The sequence below is a fragment of the Cebidichthys violaceus genome, unplaced genomic scaffold, assembly GCF_023349555.1.
Source record: "Cebidichthys violaceus isolate CVI_PGR_0920_01 unplaced genomic scaffold, fCebVio1.0.p SCAF_13, whole genome shotgun sequence".
Lineage (NCBI taxonomy): Eukaryota > Metazoa > Chordata > Actinopteri > Perciformes > Stichaeidae > Cebidichthys > Cebidichthys violaceus.
Genome location: NW_027176296.1, coordinates 9464252 through 9489164, shown reverse-complemented (window position 1 = coordinate 9489164; position 24913 = coordinate 9464252). Strand labels below are relative to the sequence as shown.

Genomic DNA, 24913 nt, shown 5'->3' with positions numbered 1-24913 from the left:
TCAGATGGACAAAAAGTCAGTCAATAGGCAGCACCCGAGGAGTCTGGAGTGTATCCGGTGAGGGTAAAAGAACCAGCCAGCCGGACAGAGGAAAACCATAGTTGCAGAGAGTCATCTACATCTGCACTGCTTCATTAATTCAGCAGGCGCTCCTATTCGTGCTCAATCAACGAAAGGCCTGTCAAATCTTTAGCCCTGCACATAGAGTGGAGTCTGTAAGGACTCATATAAGTTGTGAATAAAAGATGGGACTAAAATAGTGGCGTTCAACACTGTGGCTGCACTCCTTGTGTTCTGTACTTAAAGACTTTGTCAAAGCTTACATCAAAGGTCATTATTCCCGACGAGGAAAATGTGGTGAGGCAACACATGATGTGGTATCCTAAACACACATACAGTAGATACAACATATGGCTCGTTGTGGCGGTAACAATGATGCTTCCACCAGCAAACACATGTGTTTAGTGAGCATTTCCTGATCTGCTATTTTGGTACACACATATATAAAGCTCTAGAAAGACTATAGTTGAGTTATTTTAAAAGGGCCAAAACATGCAAAACAACTGGAATGGCCCTTTAGGTATATCAATGACAATGCAAAATTAGTTGTTGCATCATGATTTTCTTTGGCCTAAAGAAATAGATTTGTCATTATCCACCAGCCAGAACCTGGCAAAGCTTCTTTCTGAACAATAACCCTCCAACCAGTGCAGATATTTGTATTTATATTAAATGTATGATGGAAAAATTTACTTATTTACTTTTTCTTTTAAGGCATACAACAAACTGGTATTTCAGTGAGCTGAAGCCGTAAAGGTCCAATTGATCTGACAAATCAGTGGAAAATATACAAAATGTTGTCCCCTAAAAAACAGGCCCAGTTTGACCCTGTAGTGTGGAGATGGGACATTGAATGAAGGGTGGAGTGAGCACCCACAGCAGGCTGTTGTCCTTTTCACTCCCAAAACCATCCTACAACCCTCCCAACCCAGAGTGAGTGGAGGAGGAGCACAACATCATTCTGCAACCAATACTGGTTAATACTTAACTGAGTTAAGAGCAACCACAATACACACACACACACACACACACACACACACACACACACACACACACACTTCTGTAGGTACAGGATGCTTCTAACTAAAGCAATATTTTACCTTCCTACCTTTTCTTTTGATTTGGCCCACTGCACCCACAACACACACAAACAAACAACAACCAGTAATGACCGTTTCCTCTTTGATGACACGTAGCTGGGCTTGTTGCTCTTTTTAGTTGCAGTGAAGTGTGGGATGGCGTCGCCAAACCCACAGGAATCAATTGCAAAGTCAACAGGCAGCAGAGAGGGAGGCAGTTCCGGAGCGGGAGGGAGAAGAAAAAAAGAAAAAGAAAACACTTCTGCTCCCGGTTCTCATTTTCACAGCGACCGCTCAGAGCACCAGTAAACCCACACTATCACAGACCTGCTACTCTCATTAAACAGAAGCTTATTACAGAATGTAAATGAGGTGAAGGTCTTTGAATGGTAGCAAGTTGATGGAAAATGAATCACTATTATTTTTTTTAAAAGGTAGATAGCTCAGTGAACATTAAAAAAGCCTTTCTGTTCACAGAAGCTCAGAACAAGATTTCTTCTCCGTTACAACTGCTGAGCAAGCAATGCAAGCCTCCAATTATGTCCACTCCTCTGCTTACCCAACATAAAAAAGGCCCTTATGACACCAGCTAATTTCACCTGTACTGCATATTAAGACTGAAACCTATTAAAGGGTGCAGGCAGAAATAGCCTAAATATAATTAGCTCCATGCGCTTTGATTAGTGCCTTTCCTGTGCTGGAACACAGAGACTAATTCGGGACTGGTTTAATCCTAATCCTACATGGAGTCTCTCAGGACGGAGAGTTTTGCTGAGCCCCGCGTGATGTCACAAGGAGCCAGGAGTTTGATGCCAGTCAATGAGGATCAAGGAATTTATCAGCAGCCAATCTAACCTGTGTCCTTGTATCGGGCAGATTTATCCTGGGAGATAATGCAACACCTCAAGAGGTTAGGAACTTTCCACTCTGTCAGATGAACCATTTCTTTACATGTATGTGTATATGTATATGTGTCCGCATACGTACGGAAAACTGAAGCCTACATTATATTCTTTTATTGATAGGAACAGGTCTCAATGACTTGTGGTTTCAACTTTTAAAACGGTTGTATTTCACAGGAAAAAACATTTCTGTGCTCATTTCATACTCTATTCCTGCAGTAAACTGTGGCTGTGAAGACTAAAAGCTTAAGTATTAAACTTCGCTCAGCGTATTCAAAGGATTCAGCCTCTCTTTATGCTCCTACAACTGGAAATGGCTGTTGCGTGCCACAGAAAAGTGTTGTCAAAAGTTGTAATTATAGGCTCAGCTCAAGATGTGCCAATTGGTTCAAACTACCATGTTGCCACATCAGAGAGAACAAAAAGTCGGAAGTTAGAAAAAACAGACTGAGCTTATTAAGAGACAGGGAGCCGTGTGCTGGCTGTCATCATTACGCCGTCGCTGTAGAGTTGTCAACAATCTCCAAGCACACAAGTAAAACAATTAATTTATGTTAATTCTGCTTAAACTCTGCAGGTCTTTAATCTGTATTTTTTTTGTATCCGCATACACAATAACAGCAGTGTTAATGAGCAAGCTTTCAAGGCGAGAGTTCTCTAAAGAACCTTTAAGAACCATCAATTTACAACGTTTACAGCCTTTTGCGTGAGCTGCGGTCACAAGTAAGTAAATGGATATTCTTTCCTCTGAGGAATGCCTGTTGAATTCCTCCTGGCCAATGTCTGTCTGAGTTTAACTAATGAGGAACATTAATATGGAGTGATATGATTAGACAGCCAAAGCTCCTGTCTGCTCCTATCAAACAGAGCAGAACAAGAAAAAAAAAACTAGGAGCTAGGATGGCTACATTTGTATTTTAAACTCAGCAATACTCTATTTTTGGTGCCGTACCATCCAAAACTTAACACACAAATACTTTATATAATTCTAAACAGAGCTGTAGTAAACCAGGAATTACTTGCAGCTAAATAAGTCTGTTGATTGGAAACGATTTCAACGGCTGTAATTTGTGCTCAAGGTGTGCGCAACCACAAAAATCTGAGTGACTGAGAGACAAAACGAATTGGCCCTCGAGCATTGGCCCAAAGTAATGCAAGGGAATGAATGAATGAAAAAGTCGACAAAAGCAGGGAGGGAAGTAAAGTAAGAATGAGTGGAGGTGTGCATGTGTCTTTTTTTTGTGCCATACCTGTAGCTCTGCTGGTGGAAGGCCCCCCCTCCTCCAGTGGTTTGCACGCGAGCATCTGTCTGTGCAGATGTAGTGCCTCTGTGGAATGTACAGCATTCCCCTGACTCCCATCTCCTGAACCACCACCGAGGCTTTCCCCAAACGCCTCCGGCCCGACGGTGCCGCTGCTGCTGCTGCTTTCCGGGTTCTTGCCACCATGACCCGCATCCCCTCCCCTGCTGGGCCTCCTCTGGGACTCTGCCCCGGGGGGAACCCGCAGTCGAAAGGGTGGTCGCTGAGACATCTCCAGTTCATCATCCTCAGGGATCGGGTTGTACCAGATCTCCCCTTCATCGTCCGCGTCATTCTCCTCGGCTGGGTCCACGCTCCGAGGGTGAGGAGACACCTTGGCCTGACCAATGGTGATCTAAACCAAGACAGTAGTTTCCTGTTAAAACTTTTGTTGTTATATTTAAAAAGGGAACCATGGACTGTTTATGTCATTTTGAGGAAAAGACTACAGAAAGCATGATGTCACTTGAACTGAAACATTCAACAACCACTGTCAAGTAACTTTTCTTTTCTTCAGATGAGAAGATCGACACTGCTCTCATGTCTGAATGCTAAATATAAAGCTACAGCCAGCACCTGGTTAGCTAAGCATGAAGACTGGAAACAAAGGTAACAGCTAGTCTGGCTCCATCCAAAAGGTAACAAAACCATCTGCCAGCACCTACGAAGCTCATTGATCAACATGTTATATCTGGTTTGTTTGCTCCATGGATGAAGGACAATTTGAAGCGTTACAGGGGGAAATCAACCGACACATAACGCCCTGCAACACTAAGAAAGCGAATATGCATATTTCCCAAATCTCTTGCTAACAAAGAGATCTTGAGGCTAACCTGAGGCAGGTGCAGGTGGGCTGGCCTTGATGAAGCTCCCCCCGAGTGTCTCAGGTGGTCTGGAGAGGGACTGGGAGGAGGTGGCGGCTGATGGCAGCCCTCCTCCTCAGCTCCCAGCATTCCCTGAAGCTCGTCCTTGGTGCAGTGATTCTTCCCGAGGGAGCTCTGCTGCAGCCAGTTGCGCTTCTTGGAGACAGTGATGGTGGTGAGCGGTGGCCGCCATGACGAAGACTCACTGGCCCTGCCCACCTCACGGCCATTAGCACAGGGGGTTTGGACATTCTCAATGAAAGCTGAGGGCGTGATGGAAAGAGAGAGAGTGAGAGTTACAACTTCTTGGCATAACAAAACACACCTAATCATCTTCATGATCATGATTTAAGTCATTATTGAAGTGACGTTAATGACTGAATGGGATGTTTATTGTCAGACTATTCATGTTCTGTCAAGTTGAAGAAAACATCTGCATCAAGAAACCACAGGTGTGGAAACGCTTAATAATTTTATTAGGTTTTATAGAGTTTTCCTTTCTCATCCCTTTTCTCATTCCTGTCTCTGCCTTTTAAAGTGGTCACACCACCACAGTCCCCTTTGAGCACCTCCCCCCTTCTCTCCCCAGTGATTTCCCATTTCAGGAGTGTCAGTTTCGGGAATATGTGGGCTTTGGATTCAAAAGAGATCACAGAGAGATAGAGGGATTGAATGCACACATATCTTCCATCACAGCAAGTTGGAAAAGAGTGAGAAACCGCCGACATTACAGCTGTGAAAAAAGAGCAGAGAGGGCAAGGTGTGTGAGTGTGTGTGTGTATGTAAGGGGGCAAAGATAAGTACAACCAGTGTAGTGTAAAAAGAATGTGTAGTGAATTAGTGCTGGGCGGTATACCGGTTCATACCGGTTTTATTCATTTTTCATATACCGTCATACCGGTGCGTAGCCGAAACAACTGCTGTGACTCTTCTACAGGTAGCTAAATATATTGTTCACGCGAAGAGCGCTGCAATTGGAGCTAACGCTAGTTGTATATTGAGAGGGACCCCTAAGTTATGGTCATAACTTTATAACACAACAATTAATAACCCACAACTAACTATCTTTAACAGGGCAACACCACGGCACACAACAGTTTGTGACACATAAACAATTTGTAACACTAATAATTGTACATTTATAAAAGTACACCGCCCAACGGCATGCTGGGTACAGCTAGCTAGCCTGTTAGCTAGTCTGTTAACAGCTGGGAGAGGCTCCGTCGCTGCAGTAACGTTACATTAAAGAACAGAAAAGAGCGATGCAGGATGAACAAAGAGAGACCGGAGATGCACCAATACAATGTGTGCCCAAGAGAGGAGCTGTGTCTGCTGTTTGGAAGTTTTGGTGCCGCTACAGACAGTCGAGAAAGACTGGTTCAGAGCAATGATTAAAACACTGGATTCAACGTATGTCTTATCGGGGCGAAAATACTTCAGCCAAACTGCGATCCCAACATTATACAAACAACACGAAGCAAGCTGGAAGCGGAGCTACGTACAGTCGCCCACTTCAGTTTATAGTGTTTATACAACTATCTTGAAATTGTAAAATCTGTTTTTACTACGTTGCAGTTTGCACAATAACAATTGTTTAGATTCTGCAACAGTTTCATACATTCTGATTCCTTCATATATTGTAACATGTTGTGGTGCAAAGCAAACCCTCTAGTAATCAAAGCCTTTATACATGATGACATTAAAATGTTTTTAGATTCTATGTACTCCTGACAGTAGAGTAAGCCACTATAAACCTATATAAAAACTAAAAAAATACCGTGATATACCGTGAAACCGCCAGATTCTTAAAAAATACCGTGATACAAATTTTTGGTCACATGCACTATAGTGAATGTGGTCCCTTAATGTCCCAAAGAGGGCATTAAAAGAGCTGCATAGCTTTGAGTGTGTTGATGTTTTATTGGATGTTTTTTCCAATCAGAAAATAAGAATTGTTTTTTCATTAGAAATCAGAAACTACCTTTGCAAACTATCTGGCTTGTTTTTATTTTCACAAGGTTTGATGAGAAGATAAAAAAAACAACCTCTCAGTGTGTATGTGTGTGTGTGTGTGTGTGTGCGCGCGTGTGTGTGACGGGCAGAGCGAGGTGCTGAGGGCAGGGTCCTGCTCTGACATGTACAGCAGGCTCGTGTAAAAGACTGTTTTGATCTTCAGCGGCTCCCAGACGAGCCCCTCCACATGCTGTAATGACAACTTCTCCTTTCCTCAAGGAAATGCATTTTCATGCACGCCAAGCTACAGCCACCAAATTACAGACTTGGGAATATTTTCACTTTACAAAATCAAAATCTAACAGAGGGCCTCCTGTATGTGCATGAGTAGCTGTGCTGCTAAAAAAAAAAAAAGTGAATGAGTCAGAAAAAAACTACAATGTGTTTGTATTATTAATCCAGAGCAGTCCAATGGAAGAGAACTGAAGTACATCAAAAAGTCACATGGTTTCAAATTACATAACTTCTACTCAGTCGATTGAAACCAAGGTATTTCTATTTTTTTTGCTTGGTTGCTTTTATTGACGAAGCCCTGAAAGCAGCAGGGAGAGAGCAGAGGGCTCCACTGGGATTTACTTTTCTCTGGAAGTCAACCAGCCTCTCTGAACTCTGCTTCCCTGTGATCTACAAGGCAATTTTATAAAGAAACTCGCAATAATCACCGCCATCTTCAATGCCTCAAAATCAGGTCAGTTAAGAGAGCTCCTCTCAGAACAAAAACAAGTCTTGAATATTTTTTCTCGACTTTTTTCCCCACTTGATAAATATAAGAAATATGATAAAAAAGTGGGATGAAATTGCTTCTGGGATGCCATTCCTCTGTCTTCCAGCTGATTATATAAGACACTGCTGAGTAAATAAAACAGATTTCAGTTGCCAGAACAGAAGCCACCTTTAAAGCATTCCACAATCACCACAGTTAAAAAAACCCCAGCTTGAACGACAAGAACGCAACCCATCACCGACCCTCTGTAATCTGTTTAATTTGAATTCAAACAGACCTCAACACTTCCTGGATATAAAGCACATCTTTAAGTACTCCTTAATTTCTGCTCGCTTCAATTTAAGGAAGTTTTCCAGCCAGAAACGTGAGCCAGCAGTGTGTTTGCATTAGCCTGGATTATGATGCGTTCGAGGGCCTGCAGCTCAGTAGCTAAAACATGTGCCGACTGCGGAGTGAAGGAGAAACATGCAGTATGTTTTCTGCTGCTATACTGAGTCCCAAGTGTTAATGTGTAGGTCCAAGCTGGCAAACTGTAATAATCTGTTATGGTGGTTTGTTTTAATCTGTTCTGGCCTGGACTTCCTTGTAACCCTTTAAACACTGTCTGCAAGCAGTGTTTTTACTTAGATTTGAATTAACATGAAACCTACAGAAAAGTAGGCTCCATTACAATAGTAATTAGATATTTTTGTACACTAGCCTTGTGATTTACAAAAAATCTTAAAAGGTTTTTAAGAGCAAGACAGATCCAAAACTACAGGTTCTTTAGCCTAAAATCGCGAGTTTCTTCTCTCCAGATGAACTACATCAAATGAAGGTTACCTGATATTAAAAATACACTGGCTTTTAAGCCATTTAGAGGCACAAACACAAAAGAAAAACTAAAAGGTAGAAGCTAAATTTGTTTTACGCCCTTACCAAGTATTAGGAAACGGGTAGAGAAGAACTTTTTGGGGGAAGGGGAAAGATTTTTGAAAACCAAGACGGATCCAAAAACTGCAGACTCTCCTGCTAACACTCGATCTGGTAATGCAAGACTAAAGAGAGGCGAGATGGTTATGCATGGAGTTGTTGTCAGCATGCCATCGTCTTTCAGGGGTCTTTCATAACTGGAAGAGGAAGCGTGTTCTGACACGAGCAGCATTCCAGACCACAGCTCCAGATTTACAGCCTCGCCGCTGTCTCCTTCCACTGTCGCACTGCTTCACGGGAGTTACACCTTCACCAGAGCAACGACAGGACACTGGTTTTAACTTAGTGAGTGAGATTTTAGCCATTTTCACCGGTGTCAAATGTCAAACCATCACAACTCTGTCCAGCTCCTCTCAACTTCTTACATCAGTATGTCAGCATTTCCCTCTTAACTGCTTTTGATACGAAAAGCTATCTATGATTGAATGGAATCTCTAAGTCTGCTTTTCTTTTAAATAATATTGAATACTATACAGTTAGCAAGGGGAACTGCTTTTACAAGATAAGCTAAAGAAGTTCATTGAAATACTAAACTAAAAAGACATTTTCTTCGAGACTTTGAAGCAAAACGCAACAAACTAATAGGAGAATTTAAGAGAGTTTCACACCTTTAACAAAAAGTACACTTTTGGATGAGGAACAATGAGGATATGGTGTTCGTATCAGCTACAAGAATTAGCTGATAAATCCATTAGCCGAAATGTCTTAAGGTTTGGATTTGGTTTTCTTTGTCTTATGCGATTGTAAACTAAAAACGTTGGAGTTTTGCACCGAACAAGAAATTTAAAGACCTCATCCCGGGCTTTAGGAAATTGGGGTCTGTATTTTTCACAATATTTTGGCATTTTCAAGAACAACCAACTAATTGATTAATTGAGAAAGTAACCTGCAGATTAACTGATAATGAAAAATATTAGTTTTTTTTTTTTTTAATAGGCAGGGAAGGATTACTCTTAAGTCAAAACTAGTAGAATGCTCCAGTAAGGGACGTCTTTTTGAAGACTTTTAAAAGCTGACTCTTTAACGTTTATATTTTCATTTATGCCAATTAGTATGTTACCACATATGACAAGATAGCTTTCCAAGGAAGTAAAAGAAAGAAAACAGTCCCTTCCTCCCTTTGGTTGTTATTTGGCAGGAGAGACCGATGACCATCACAAGATCCTATACTGAACTCCGATCGACACAAAGCAAAGAAAAAGAGAAGAGAAATTTCCATAACGGAGCAAACACCGCCTGGCTCACTGTGCAGTGATGGCATGAAGACGATGTGTTCAGGGCACACACACCCCTGACCCGAAGGTAGCAGATGGCCAGAGCACATAATACAAGGGTGCACGTCCGTGTGAGAACATAAAGAGAAAAAGAGAGGGAGAGGTGGACGGGGAGGAGTAGTATGGGTTTGTCTGAGGTGCCGAAAGGAATGCAAACGTATAAAGAAAAAGCTTATTTCCTGGTTGTGCTGGTATGGACCCGTGCCACATGAGCCTGACAGTAAACCCAATTATATTCATGTCTTAATCTTCTGACTCTTTCTCTGCTCTAAGACAAAACATAGATCCACTTTCCCATAGGCTGTTCTTTTATTTCCTGAATTCCATCTCTTTTGATAAGTGCAAAGCACACACCAGCTAGTTTTCTCCTTCATAGACAACACTTTGTTGTGAGTTTCAGGCTCCCGCCTTCAGAGGGAATCTTTTGCTGTGTGCCATGCATTCCTGTTGACGCTCATTCATATGGTAATGAGGATCCTCAATGTAGATTTTTCATTTTACACCCATGCAGGGCAGAGATCGTCCAGGGTTGCATCACATGTCAACACTTGCATCCCGTTGAGGCGTCCTGGCAGCACAGCCTGCTAACACTATTGCCACTTCCTACTCAATGCGTTGGTATGAAACACAAATTCTTTTCAATGTTGCAGATCTTTCAGTTACTCTTCTGTCTTGTCTCATTGTTTCTGTTTTAAAAAAAAAAACGGATAAAAAGTGTTTAAGAAGGGGGACTGTACAAAGGCACCGTGAGTGTGACCCAATTAGGTCCAAAACACTGTTAATTGCAAGACAAGTCCTTAATAAAAGGCTCTTCAACAAAGCGTTGTGCAGTAGCTCCAGATAAAATGTTGCCACCTATCAAATACAATCCAGTCCGTTTTAAGGATAATCAATCATTTAAAGTCGCTAGTTTGCCCCACACTCTTTGCAGACACTATCATGTGACTTTTTCATCTAATAAACCATCCTGGTATGAACCCCTGGTACCTCCTTTATCACTGGATGTGTCTTTAGGGCTACCATTCTGCATACATCTGTCAAAGCACAGACGCACCAGACAAGACCAATTTATGTAAATAATTTATTTTTTTTTAAACGACAACTCTGAAGCTCAGTAACAAGGTTTCTGGCACAACGCAGAAAACCAAATGCCACATCGTTCTGACATGACTTGACAGCAGTCAAGGAGGATCATATTACACCTGAACTTTCGACTCATTGTAGTTTTTAATCTACTAAACAAGCAAGGATTAATGTAATCAAAATGTTGAGCAATACTGCACTATGTGCCTAATCTTTGCTTCATATTTTGGCGAATATGCCTGTTTACTCGCTGTGATTTTGACTCTTGAGACATTTCTCGTGTCTGTACGGGTTGGCGACAACCAGCGGCCGGTTAGCTTAGCATAGAACAAAGACTGAAAATAGGGGGAAACAGCTAGCATGGGACTGTCCAAAGAAACAAATTCAGAATACCAGCACTCGCTGATTAACATCTCATTAGTTATACTTATACAAAACATAAAGAAAGCTAAGCTAACCAGCTGCTGGCAATAGTTTCATATCTAACAGATATGAGATGGTATTGATCATTTCATCAAGCTCCGTTTTGGGACAGAAGCTTATTTGGTTTCTACAAAAAAGGCTTTTCACTTGTTTCCCACGATGGTCAGTATACTCCTCCGTTTGTGGTGTCTATGGCTCAGTCTCAACGTCGGCTTTGACTGACACACCACTCCTGAGTTCAGGTCTGGCCAAAACATGAAGCCTGGATACCGCCTGCCTGCCGGCAAGCCAAACCTCTGCCACAGCACAGCACAGCACAACAAAACTATAAATCCTACAACTGCAACTACGAACATGCATGTACACACCGGAGATGTGCATATGCATGCTCATGTGCACAATATCCCTCAACCACACATAAAAAAAGTGACACACACACAGCTGTGGGTGATAATCAACATGTTTTTCCCCCCAGTAATTAAAGGACAAGTCAGAACAGAAATAAATTAGCTGCAGTCTAATTAAGCCAATATTGTTGTCCTATGACTTCATAGTGAAGTTTCATTTCCAAGTAGCACAGGGGGAGGAACAGGACTATTTTTAGAAAGCCAGAATTATATAAATATTTGCATTCGTTTAGAATAAAGCCATAAACTCAATGAAGAGTTTCAAGCCAAGACAAGCAATTCACTGGAGCCTTTGAGAGCTTTGGCATTTCCTTTTTTTTTTCTTTTTAAATGGCTCTTTGTGAGGCGCTGAGAGGCCCACAGTGGCAAGATAAGCCCAGAGCTGGCCTTAATAAATGCTTAATCGCCCTTCATTTTGTTCATTCATGGCAAGGAATTAAGTGACACAACGCAAACAAGTTAAACAACGGGAATGGCATCCTAAATATTCAATCCAGAGTCTCTTTAAAATGCAAGCAATCAGGGAGCTGTCCAGTGCAAACGACTGGGGAGGAAGGCAACATGACAGCCCCGACACACACACACACACACACACACACACCACTACCAGAGAGAATAACTGCAGTGGCTTCTCCACTGCTTTGGATTCCTCTGGCCACAGTTGTGGAAAAGTTCAGTGGGGACAGGGAAAGGAAAGCTGAGCAAAATGGGGAAAAAATGAGAATCAAGTGGGGGAAAGAGGCCTTGGAAACTAATACCAAGAAGTGCCCCGACTTTATTTGAACTACAACACAGCAGAGGAAAGAGTTTGAGTTGTAAAAGATGGAGCTATGTTGGGCCAACTGTGGCTGGAAGTCAAACACTGGCCTTCCGCACAGCAGCCTCAGAGATCACACTCTATTTCTAGCAGCACAGCACACTGACAAGTCAACAACTGCCTGCGCACATGGGCAGGCCATCGATTCATTCTGGAAAATGCTGTCCGAACAACACACACACACACACACACACACACACACACACACACACACTGGCACTCACACACTGGCACTCACAAACACGCACACATACAACGCCATCAGCGGTAGAACAAAAAGTTGGTGACATGTCTTTGATCCATACCAGTCCGTTTCCACATTGTGGAACAATGTGCAACAAATGTCAATACAACGTTTTCCACTCAGGCAGTTTACAAATCCTGTGATCAAACTACGGCCCTGTGCGCAGTCAGTTCAAGGCAGCATGGACAAAAGGAGCAATGCATGGAGTACATCCATGCACTACACACAGTGAAGTGGTGACCACATTTATATGCAAAATGTGCACCCATTGTAATGTATTGCAGGTTACCGTCACTGCAAGGCAGTGTAAAGCATCAAATTATGGAAATGAAATGAAATGTGTGTATAATAAGTGGTCATTAGTGTCAACATGGGTGAGAAGTACCGGGCAAACTCCATCTTGCAGAGGAAAATTGGGTGATATTATTGAAAGCTCCAGAAAATGGACCTTGCAGTGAGATTGTTTTGCCAACTCGGTAAGACCAATGTACATCCCACCTAATCCCCGACTATCTCACATTTAAGTTGCACCTAAACAAACTCATTTGGTACCACATGATGTCCCCTGTTACTGTCAACGGTTTCATGACACAGATGTTTTCCTGTTTTTTTCACCACATCACAAACACATCACAGCACAATCAGAAAATCATTTGGCATTTTTTGTACATGATCAAAAGTCATTCACATACACATAAACCAACCCACCACCAACCAACACCATGAAAAACACCACAGCAGCTAGCAGAGGAGAGAGAGAGTTAGTTGTTACTGAACTACACTGTGAGTGACCTACAAACCTGATGTGCGATTATTTAGTGTTAAAATGCACCTAAATTAGTGTGAAGGACAGAACCCGCCACCGGTTAGAGAATCTTAAAAGGGAAAGCAAAGAGGTCTGAGGTTTCTCGTCCCTTTGCTTTGCATCCAGAAGAGGAGGAGTGCAGGGTGAACCTCCACCAGACGGAGTTTACTATGAGTGGAGGAGGATGACAATAATCAGACGGGAGGAAGGAGGGGGAGAGGTCTCTGATTTAGAGGATCCACAGGAGTTGAGGCCTCTCCGTGTAGCCTTCCTACCTGGCTGCTGGTGCTGTGGGGACTTGGCCTTGACAGATTTAACCCCTCGGTTGGATGTCAGGACCCCCGCTTTAGATATGCCGAGGTTACCCTGAGGACAGGGCCGGTCCTGGCTTTGGCCTCCGCTGCGGGGCAAAGATGAGCCCTCGATGCGCTGCTTCATCTCAGAGGACAGCAAACGCCCCTTGTGCATCCACTCTTGCATCTTGTTGACAGTGACGCCGTGGCCCTTGTTGACAGGGTGGGCCCCCTGCGCTCGGACGTCAGGCGGCTCCTGTTTGTCGTCGTGACCCTGGTTTGTAGACGCATCCGCGTTGCTGTCCGAAGAACCTGCGAGGCTGTTGACTGAGCCGCCGCTCTCGTCGAGCTGCCCGCCGCGGTCTTCATCGCCGCCGGCGTCTTGTAGCAGTTCATCACTGCTGTCAGCATTGCAAAACACCTGAGGTTCTGACAGCTCGACCCCTACCGTGTCTCTTGTCTCTGCGGCCCCGTTATCACCATTGGTGTCTGGACCTCCAGGGTTCTGAACACAGAGTGAGGGTCCACCTGCACGCCTGACAGCTCCGTCACTAGCAGAGCGCCGTAATGGGGGTCTCCTCTTGGTCAAGGACAGGTTCACCATGCTCTTGCTGTTCAGCCGGCCTTCGAGGCCTGACTCAAGGTTCCCACTGAGGCAAAGCAGGAGTGAGTCAGTGTCAGACACCTGCTGGGGGCTGTGGTCACCTCCTGAGGACCAGGAGTCACTGTCCATGTTTTTGGCGGACAACCTCGAGCACAGGCTATCCCTGGATTGGCTACTACAGGAAGAGGTGGCCTGCTGCTCAGTTAAACCACCGCTCATCTGTTGGACATCCAGGTTGATATCATTCATAGCATTAATAAGAAGGTAATAAGCTTCTTTCAGCTGGCTCCTGAGCCTGTCTGTTTCCTGTGCACTGTTACTACCATCAAGCTGTCCTTTATCCTGACCGGGCTGGGGCAGCTCTGCAATATCTCTATTACCATCACCTTGTGCTCGGATCGCTTCATAAAAAGGCAAAATTTCGTTATCATAATAATCCTCATCTTCACTATCTAAAGTGTATCTCAGTGACCCCGCTGTGGCGCAGAGGGACGCCACGTTAATGTCGCATATTTCTAACTCTGTGGGGAAAAAGGTCGGGCTCTGCAGAGGCCCTCTGATGTCCCCTGCGTACTCGGGCCCGTAACTCTCAACGTTTCTGATTACGATGTTTTCTTCCGTGTTTCTTTGCGTGCCGTTTGGACGCACAGGTTCAACGCAAACGAGCGAGTGTGTCTCCGAAGTTTGGTTGTTGTCAACACTCTGGTTGGCGTTGTGTTCATGAACAACCACTACTGTCCCTGCCATGTGCCGGCAGTGTCCCCCGTCTCTGTGCTCCGTCCCATCGCCATCAGCAGCAGCAACCCGGCCCTCTGGTGGTTTGCCCACCCCGGCATGCGGCTCTACCTGTGCTCGGTATAAAACGTGATTTGAATTGTCCCCGAACCCGATTGAATCCCCGAAGCTGCACTGCCGCGGAACCGAGACGTAGTGTTTCCTCTGGACATGCGGTCCTCCGAGCGGGACCCCCGCAGATAACGCGATGTTGCCGGCGGATCTGGGCCCCCGGTGGCTCCTATCTGCCTCCCCAAACTCGCGCCCCCCAAAGCGCACGTCTCTTTGAAGTGAGACCCCCGGGAGCTCCTCATTAACCCGAACCCTGCCCCCGCTTCTCCGCTCCTGTGGACGTGCGCCGGACAACTCTGCGGAGCCACTCTCCCGGACTACTACAACAACCCCCTCTGTTTGCACCATCGCCCCGTCAACACAATTCTCGTACGTACTCATTCTCTCTGTCGTGCAATCCAGCCCCGCGAGCGAGACTGCTACCGGGCGAGCCTCGTCGGAGTCGCGCTGCGTCTGCAAAACTTTTTCTTTACCTTCTCGGCCCCCATTCGCCGCAGCAGCGGAGCAGTATCCACCGCCGACCGTCGCTCCTTTCTTGGATTTCTTCCCCCGGAGTTTCGCTAGTAGAGTCCTCCGCAGAGGATCAGCCATTCCTTTCCTTTGCCCCCCAGTTAAGTCCTCCCGGTTTCTTTCAGCACGATGGCTCCAGAAGGAAAGGGCCGAGTGGGTTCTCCTCGCTCGCCGCGGTCAAAGCTCGCCGGGCGGACGGGCTCCTCTCCATTCTCCGCTGTCACCTCCGCTCTGTCGCCTCACTCACTCCTGGCTCACTCTGCTTAACTGCACCACCTCCCTCTCTCTCTCCCTCTCTGTCTCCCTCTCTCTCTCTCTGCTCCACAAACGCACGCACACTTTGCCCTCCTCCCTCCCCCTCCTCCCTCTCTGCCTTTCTCTCTAGCGCCTCACTTCACCGTCTCCTCATGTTTGCAGCTCAGATAGGCTATTTGGCATATTTTCCTGGCTCAAAGTTCAGGGACCTTGCAGATGAATAACTGGGACAATATTGCAAGAACGCATACTCAAAACTAAGGAATAATACATTATGCTTGTCAATGCTTGACGCTTTAGTAAAGCAGCACATCACCATAATTGAAAATCTGGAACACAACATTTTTGATGGGAAATGGCTTACAATGAAGAAAAAAGTTGCACATTAATTTTCAAACAATCCACTGATGGCCCAATTGTCTCTAGCCTTCTTATTGTTATTATACAGTCTGTGGTTATAAGCCATGATGGACTTTTGGGTTGCCAGCTTGTTGAAAATCCTTCTGGCTGTTGTTTCTTGTCATCAATAAATGTTCATGAATGTAACATTTTAATCACAAGTCACCAATTCTGCTGTTACAAATGTTGATAAATCATCAAAGCAAATTTAAAATCTCAGTTAGGGTTGTTCAATAATAACAAAATAATCTAGTTTCAGACATAAGATCAATCATGCAGAGTATCTTTACTTAAAGTTGTTGTGAGGCACTTTAAACTGGTTATCAAACAGTCTGATTGTAATACTGATGCCTCAATATGACCTACATAAGTAAACAAGAATGTTGTCTATTTCTATATAGTTCAGATGAAATCATTCAGGTTGCCCAGAAACCCCTTCAGCACAGACTCCAACGGGACATCCGGCAGTGACCATGCAGCCCTCCGTGGACAGACCCAAACCCGGGAGGGAGGAGGAGAGCTCAGCACCCAGTATCATCTCCTCCTCTTGCCAGGAGCAGAGCTTTGTCTCAATGCTCCTCCGGTCCATGCTGGGAGCCACCACCGACACCACGGTGCTGGGGGCCTAGGCGGTATTACTGGGCCCGCTGGAAGGGAAGGAAGGAACTCGAGAACCAGAACCAGGACTGAGCGGAGCAGGCTATCAGACCCAGCTGCAGTAAAATGAGAGGTTTTCTAAAGGGACTCTGGTGCTAAAAACACTACCAAAATCAACACAAAATGTATGTTCCTTGCAGTAGCTTTAAGTAAAAAAAAAAATACTACCATATTAAATATTGCAATAGAAAAATACTCTATTATGAGTAAGGTTTTACTAAAGAATAACTACTAAATATCAGCAAAATGTACTACAAATCAAATGTAGTAGACTATCATAATACTATGATGCATTAACACGTGAGCAGCATTTTCATGTCAAGATGGAGTGTTTTAACTATTTTATATATTTTGGGGTAGTTTTATCCATAGTAATGCATCATATTTTAGAAGTTGATTGTATATTTTGGATGAAGCTTTTAATGTGAAAAACAACTTGTTGTCAAATGGAGTCAAAATACAATATTAGGAATAGGAAGAAACATTACATGTAAATACTTTTAAGTACAACTACCTCAAAATGATATGCACTGGAGTAAATGTATTTACTATTTACATACTGCCAGTGTATTCAATATATTTCATTCAACCTTTAAAAAGTGCAAATGCGTTTTAAGGATGAGGAATGCTCAAATTATTATCTGAATGTTTCCTTTTTAGTAATACAGCTGTATAAATGTATAATCACCTCTTCAAGAAGTACTACCCTGAGCCCTCCACTCAGCACTTATTGTATTCGTATTGGTTTGCTGCACTTATTGTATTCGTATTGGTTTGCTGCACTTATTGTATTTGTATTGGTTTGCTGCACTTATTGTATTTGTTTGTTTCTGCACTGTACTTTTGCTCTGGTTTATGCTCTGTTTCATGCTCTTAGATGCTTGTGCAAGCAAGGAAATACACTTATGACTTCTGGTGACTAGTAGTTCTCTTGAATACCTATGTTGAATACACTTATTGTAAATCGCTTTGGATAAAAGCGTCTGCTAAATGACTGTAATGTAATGTAATGTAATAATCTCATACCCAGGATGAGACTGTAACTTTGGGTCTGGGTGATGGTAAGTGAAATGTAGCTGCAGCCTCTCTATTGAAATTCAACACATATTTGTTCCCAAACTGTGAAATAAATTCTGCTTGAGTGCAGGGAGCCAGGACTTTAAATTACCACCTTCACTGGTAGCTGTGAAGGCATTCCAGCAAACAGCAGGGAAAACAACTCTCGTCTCAGGGAAAAAATGTGCTCGACCCTCTGCAGAGAACGACAGAGAAGCAATAAGGAGGATGGCGATAACCTAGCGGCTCCGGATTGTCTCTTACCATTTACAAATGAGCAGGATTGTGTATGTCATGAGGAATGTGTCTTTTCCTAGTTTCATCTTCATTATGACACACCCGCAAAGGCTATTTTTCATCCTCCAATGGCAACGGCAACCTAAAAAGCGCAACCTGCCACATGATGGATCACTGCCGATTATCGGGCTGACACTTTTATCTGAAGTGTATCTTGAGTAATCCTCTCCTCTTTGACCTTGCAGCTAACCCATGTCCCTGCTCGCAGCCCAGCCCGGCACTTTGAGAGCGTCCGAGACAGCAGAGAAAGAAATGAAACATACTTCACTTGAACCTTAAGCCATTTGTTTGCTGTTGCCTCTACTTGGAATGTGCAAGAGGATGAGCTGCTGAAAAGCTGCAGTGGGTGTATGAGTGCACATGCGCTCTCTGTCTCTCTTTAAGGCACACATACTTAAACTCAAATACCTACACACACATTCTCTCTCTGACTGAATCTGACTCCGTTATAATCCTCATGGCATTACTGCCTCTCTTTTCTAAGGTAAAATGTCTACCCATGATTGAGGGCATTCATTGTCGGAGAGTGTTCATCGACAGGGCCCCACATTCACCCTCCTTCTACCCCACCGCCACTACCACCCTCAGTAAAACATGATAAGCATCTGTTATTGCTCTGCAGGAGCTGTGTGGGCCCTGACGCCTCGGTCTGCTTCCCCATCTGACTGACTAGACTTTGTCTGGGCATTTATTTACGGGTCAAAACTTGTAGGATGCGTAGTGTGTTTGTGTGTCACAGAGAGAAAAATGGAGTGCATGGGGGGAGAGGCGAGGGTCGGAAAAGAGACATATGCCTCAGGGAGGACACAAACAGAAGTTTTGCAATTATTCCACACATTCACTGGAGGGCATGAGCGACATCTTTTTGACAAATAACATCTATTAGTGCAATTTTCGTGTTGCAAATGTCTTGCATTCCTGAAAATGTGATTTAGTCTCGTGATATTTCTTAGTACCTGGGGTAATACAGCAGTGTACATGTACATGCAGTGATGGCTTGTTGCACGTGTGGCAATAGAAAACTGGGTTGTAAGAGGTGGTGCTATATAACTGAACACATTTATCCGAGTGCTGTACATGGGTAAAATGTTGAGGTGCTTTATTTAAAGTTACTGTAAGGAATTTTTAACTAAGAAACACTCTTAGTTTATTGCTGATGCCTCTACATGACCTACATAAGTAAACGAGATCATCAGCAAGAAGATATTTCTACTTCTACATAGTTATTCTTAATGCTTGTCATCATGCCACCGGTTCAGGTTCCACGTAAAATCAGATGAAATCACGCTGGTTCGACAGGAACTCCTTCAACTCCGATTCCAGCGGGGACTCCGACAGCGACCAGCCCTCAACGGTTCAGCCCGGATGGCAGGCAGGCCGCCAAGGGAGAACCAGAACCAGGACTGAGCGGGGCAGGCAGTCAGACCTTGCTGCAGTAAAATTAGAGGTTTTCCAAAGGGGCTCTGGTGCTAGCAGACATTACCACTTTTGTTTATAGGGACAGCCAAAATCAACACCAAAAGAAAGTTTCTTTAATTAATTGTCTAAAATTCTATAAAACTTTCCCGAAATCCAAATCTGAATATTCAAATTGTTACATCAACAGCAAATATTCACATTTGAGAAGCCATAACCAGTGTATAATCTGCATTTATGCTTAAAAATGAGCTTCAGCGATTAATACATTAGCAAAATAGATGCTGATTATTTAACTTTCTATTGACTGATTATTTACTATATATTTGTTATTTGGTCAGAAGCAATAGCTGTGCTGCTGTGTGGTTTTGGTCCACCACATAGCCTGGTCGAAAGCAAATTTAGCTGATAATAAATCTGTATATTGATTTCAGGACTTTGGCTGTGGTATTGCTACTTGCATAAAGGATGTAAACATTTGTTCACTGCTGGTTACTGTCATTATGCTGTCATTTATCTTAAAGTGATAAAAGTTCACAAGACTTCTTGGATACACATCGGTGTCAGCTCACTAATTCGCAAAATTGGAATGTATGATATAACATAAATCAGTAATGAGTTAACTAAAAACACAAAAAAGCACTTGTCAAGAGACTCGGCATGCTGACTCAACAGTGCAGTAGAACATTAGGAAGTTTGTTTTTCTTTTTTTTCCTCCACCAGTCACTTGTACCCTTTGTGAAGGCAGTGGTAGAACATCTGCTTAGCTGGCCCCCTTTCAGATGGCCGGGCCGACGAGTGTATGAAGAGGAAAACTCTGTGTGTGTGAGTGTGTGTTTGGGGGTGTGAGACAGAGAGAGAGAAGTAGAGAGAATATATATGTATATGTGGGTGCACGTGAGTGTGTGTTGGGATGCAGGGCTTTGCAGCTGTTGGGGCTCTCCCCCTGATGGCTGCCCATTGTTCTCTCTCTCTGTGTCTCTGGCTCTCTCTCTCTCTGTCCCGGCTGGTTTATGGGTCTTCCCATTTTCTCAATGCACACCGCAACTAAATTTATGTCCTTGGACACAAGCCTTTTCTCAGGGTATAAATCAGTCTGGATGGTCCCTGTAAGAGTAGCGTTGCCAAGGGCCTGCAGCTTCACGTTCCATTATTGTCATAGCTATTCACTCATATTTTACCATTGAAGAAAAACATCTAAAAGGAGCTCTTATTGTGCCTCACTGCAGTTATATCCACACCAGTGTATTTTTAAAGCTGCTGATTTGTAAGTTAGGTTTTGAACAATTTATCTTATAGCTTTTGAGTGAACCTTTTAATAGCCACATTTTGTGCAGAATAAAAATCTTTAAATTTGACCAATTTCCATAAAACAAGAAGTCAATTTTAAAAATCTTTAATGACAGAATCAATGTTGAATTTATAAGCATAAACAATAGTGTAATTAAATAATTAATTAGAAAACAAATAAAATGCATTTCAGTGTTTTGCTGCATCTGTGTGGTAGGGACAAGCATTATAACCCATACAAGTTAATATCCAAGCCATAATAAAAGGCCAATATCAGTGACCTGATTGGTGTTAACGTGAGCGTTCAGTGTTTGAGTTGGTGCGAGCAAACATCATATTGTCCTGTCCTGAACACAGATAAGCTCTTATCTTGTTATAGATATAAACCTGACTGAGATAGCTGCCATATTAACCTAAATATTCAGTTTGCTCACGTTGACTGGAACATCTGTGAGTGTTATATTAAGATGCATGGCATAAAAAACAAAACAAATAAGGCCCTCTTAGCTGTCAGTGTTATCTCCTGTGAAGCACACACAGTGACTTATGGGGAGCCGTCTAAGTCTGGGATGACTTCACCACTGCCGGTATAAGACTCTACAACCTCAACTTCTTTTAACAGAAGCTGCAAATAGAGAAAATGAAAGCAAAGCACTCATTAATCAAACATTTTAGGATCGATGATGCCAGGAAAGACAGTGATCTGGATAAGATAAACATAATGGAATTGGGCTGCATTAACCTTTTTTTAACCCTATTTTGTGTAAGGCGTTAATTGCTAGAACACAAAGACTGCAAAACAGATAGAATAAAATAACAGAAAAACCATAAGTACCCAAGTGTCACATGGAAAACCAGTATACATATCCTTAATTCATATTTTAACTAATTATATTTATGCATATAATTATATATTGTCATTATATGTTTATTTTCTTGATTACTCAATTAAGTGTTTTAAATATTATCAGAAACTGTAAGCAAAAAAGGGTCCATTACAATTTCTGGGAGCACAAGGTGACATCTCTAAATAGTATTTTTTATGTCATAAGCACAAAGATATTAATTTTACTGTAAAATAAAAAAATCTGGAAATCACCACATTGAAGAAGCTGTAACCAGCAGAATGCTTGGCTTTTATGCTTGAAAAATAATGTATGACGATTAATAGTTTATCAAGACAGTCTCTCGATTGACTAATAGTTTCAGCTTGGACAATTTTGAATGGATTGGTCAGGAATACATTCAAACACAATTAGTGGTGTTACTTTTATACACATCCCCACTGAAAAGAGAAAACACTGAAGACCTACAGTATACTTAAACAACTCCCTGCACCCACTTAAGCCTGAATGGGTAAACTGCAGGACAAGGGTGGAGATCTCAGAATTCTTACAGATAGTATCTCCTCCATTACCGACCAGCAGCCAGGTTAGAGGACTGCCGCTGACTGAGACACACACACACACACACACACACACACACACACACACACACACACACACACACACACACACACACACACACACACACACATACACACACACAGGGCCCGTCTAGTCGACTGTTCCATATCCTTATCAACAGACAACCTCTGACATGGTTATCATGAGGGAGGTCAGACTGCTTGTCTCTTGCTACTGTTCTCTATCATCTCTGAGCTGAACGTTCCTTTCTCTGAGTGCATTCATCATGTGACCAGGCTTAAAATGTTCAGCTTTGCAAGTCTATCTTCATGTTCTTTCTGTCTCTATGAAAACTAAATCACTGTGCTGCTATCACTTATCTTGCAAGTGTTACCTTAGATTTAATATTGCACTAAACATTGAGTTTAACAGATGAAACATGATTTTTGTGCTAAACCTTAAGATTCCCACATTTTAATTAACTTGATATTGTTCAGCTTTGTATTGCGATTTTATAACTGCTCCTAAAAGTTTTCACTGGTGTAGGCAGGCATCATTTGCCTAAAAAGAATAAAACACATGGGACATTACGTATAAGTTAAGTTTAGACTTTTTAGGTATTTTAGGTATAGAATTAGGTATAGAAATAAATGGAAATTTAGTATGTTTGACAACGTTTCAATGAGTTTGAGTTTCAAAACCAACTCTGTTATTTTCCTCAGATTGTTACTCAATTCCTAAATTTGTGATACATTTCTTTGTAATTTGTAATCCCTAGTTCTGAATTGTTTTTGGCAGCCGATGAAGATCAGATGAAATCCTACAGATGCTCTTAGGTGTTATTGGAGGAATGGAACCAGCACATCTAGGGGGATTGGAAACATTCAGCTGCGATCAGTTGCCAGAACCACAATCTTCCTGTAATTTACAATATTATATTACTGCCTCACCATTGTTTGGAAAATTTGACTCCACGCTCAATAAGAGGAAAGAATCTGTGGTTTATAGACCACTGTCTTCTCTGAGCCAGGCAGTAATTTTAATCTTTTTTTTTTTCTCTAAAAAGAGACGTGTTTTCAACAAACCATAGATTGCTAATTACGCTCTTAATATTCTCCCTAAGTTAAAGCTCAAATGACAGGTTAGAGGGATCTGTTTGTCTCCGGCGCCACAGAGGTTTTCTCTTCTGCTGAACATCTGTTTCACACGATCGGCATGACTACTGGTGTGAAAAGCCACTGTTTGCCTCTGGAAAACATCCAAGGATGAGTGAAGGTTTTAGCGAAGTCGACAAGTCAGTGGGTGTGTTGACATGGAACCAGTGTCCTAAACTAGTGCAGTGTTTGCAAGATTTTAGCCACACGGTCATTGGAAAGATTGGGCAGAAGATTTTATTAGGGTCGCCAAATACATTTTAAAAATTTCCTCCGTAGTCTTTTATTCAACACTGTTATGAGTACACATTTAAGCCACATCAGGGATTCTGAATGTTTGTACTGTTCTGATAGTTGTAACTTACTTAAAACATTGAATCTAATATGAAAGGCTAGAGTTAATTCTGTTTGTTTAAATGATGATAGGAAATGAAAAAATAGCCCGTTAACACCAGCTAAATGCATTTATTTGGTCTCATTTATAAAGTATTTAACATGTATATATGTTTTCAAGAGCACATGCTTATAACGAAGTGGAGATTAATCAAACATATATCTCTTCAAAAGGGCTGATTTACCTATTCAAGATAATGTAAGTTGATGCAGAAATGGCAGTAAAAATGGTCAGGAACGTTCATTCAGGCACAAATACGCTTGTGGTTTGGGAAACACTGCACTAGCACCATGGCTTTATGGAAGAAATGTTCATCTGTCAGTTGGTCGACCACTTTGATCCAGGCTGAAATATGTCCACAACCATCGAATGGATTGCCATGCAATTTTGTATAGACATTCTTGGTCCCCAGATGACGAATCACTGGCTTTGGTGCCACCATGAGACATTGGCATTGTTAGCTTTGAATGAAATATCTTGACAACTAGATATTTAAAGGCCCCTAGAGGATCAATTCTACTGACTGATTCCCTAACATTTCATGCCCATATCTGCAAAACATCCCCACCAGCCTCAGCTGTGCTTTGTGTTAATTGCTAATTAGCAAATGCACAATAACATGCTCATCTGAGAAGATGAATGTGGTGAATATTCATCAGCTTGTTAGCACTGTGGGCATGTTAGCTCAGAGCACCACTGTGACTTTGAGTACAGCCTCACAGAGGTGCTAGCTGCGCTGCAGACTCATAGTCTTCTATCAAAGAAAAACAAGAGGAGAAAACCATTCTTTTTGTGTCGCCCTCAGGTCCCCTGCAGCACCACGCAACAGCCACAACTCGATTTCCATACAAGCTGCGACATTGTGCTGACTGTGTGAAAATGTCATAAGTCAGATAGCAGCAGCTGTAGGCAGCCAGCTCAGTGAAGATCCCTGAATGCTCAATGGCCATCATGAGGTCTTGACCTGCCAGTAAAGGTGTCACAGTGATAAACGGTTAGTGTGACTGACACTTTTCTTCGCCCTGACTGCACCAGAAAACACTTTAGTTAATAAGTCACAATAGTTAAAATCAAGCGGGTGAACACAGAACGTAAACATTGTTATTGTATTTAGACATCAGGGATTATGTTGAGGTGAAATGTATCAGAGTCTTTTAGGGACTTCAGTGACTGATGCTGTGATAGTATGGAGGGAATAAGTTATGTTTTCTTTTGTTAGATGAAGATAAGGTCAGTCATCTGTGACATCCACTGGGACGAAAAAATGCTTTCCTCTGGTAACATGATCTCTACGATAGAAAAGGGCTACAGTCCAGGAATACAGTAGATGAAGAGTAATAATTCAAAAGCACAAAAAAATAAGATGGAA

At 42.6% G+C, this 24913-nt stretch overlaps 1 protein-coding gene across 1 annotated transcript in view; it reads right to left on the bottom strand.

The window, feature by feature from the left end:
• The window catches only part of syde2 (synapse defective 1, Rho GTPase, homolog 2 (C. elegans)), a 45781-nt gene extending 30255 nt beyond the window's left edge, over positions 1–15526 (bottom strand). Inside the window, exons 1-3 of the mRNA XM_068707686.1 lie at positions 13243–15526; positions 4176–4468; positions 3292–3697 (exon numbers count right to left, since the gene is read on the bottom strand). Of these exons, the coding sequence (XP_068563787.1) occupies positions 3292–3697; positions 4176–4468; positions 13243–15301 (2758 nt within the window). The 5' untranslated portion in view covers positions 15302–15526. The remainder of the gene's footprint in view (positions 1–3291; positions 3698–4175; positions 4469–13242) is intronic.
• Positions 15527–24913: the final 9387 nt, after the last annotated feature.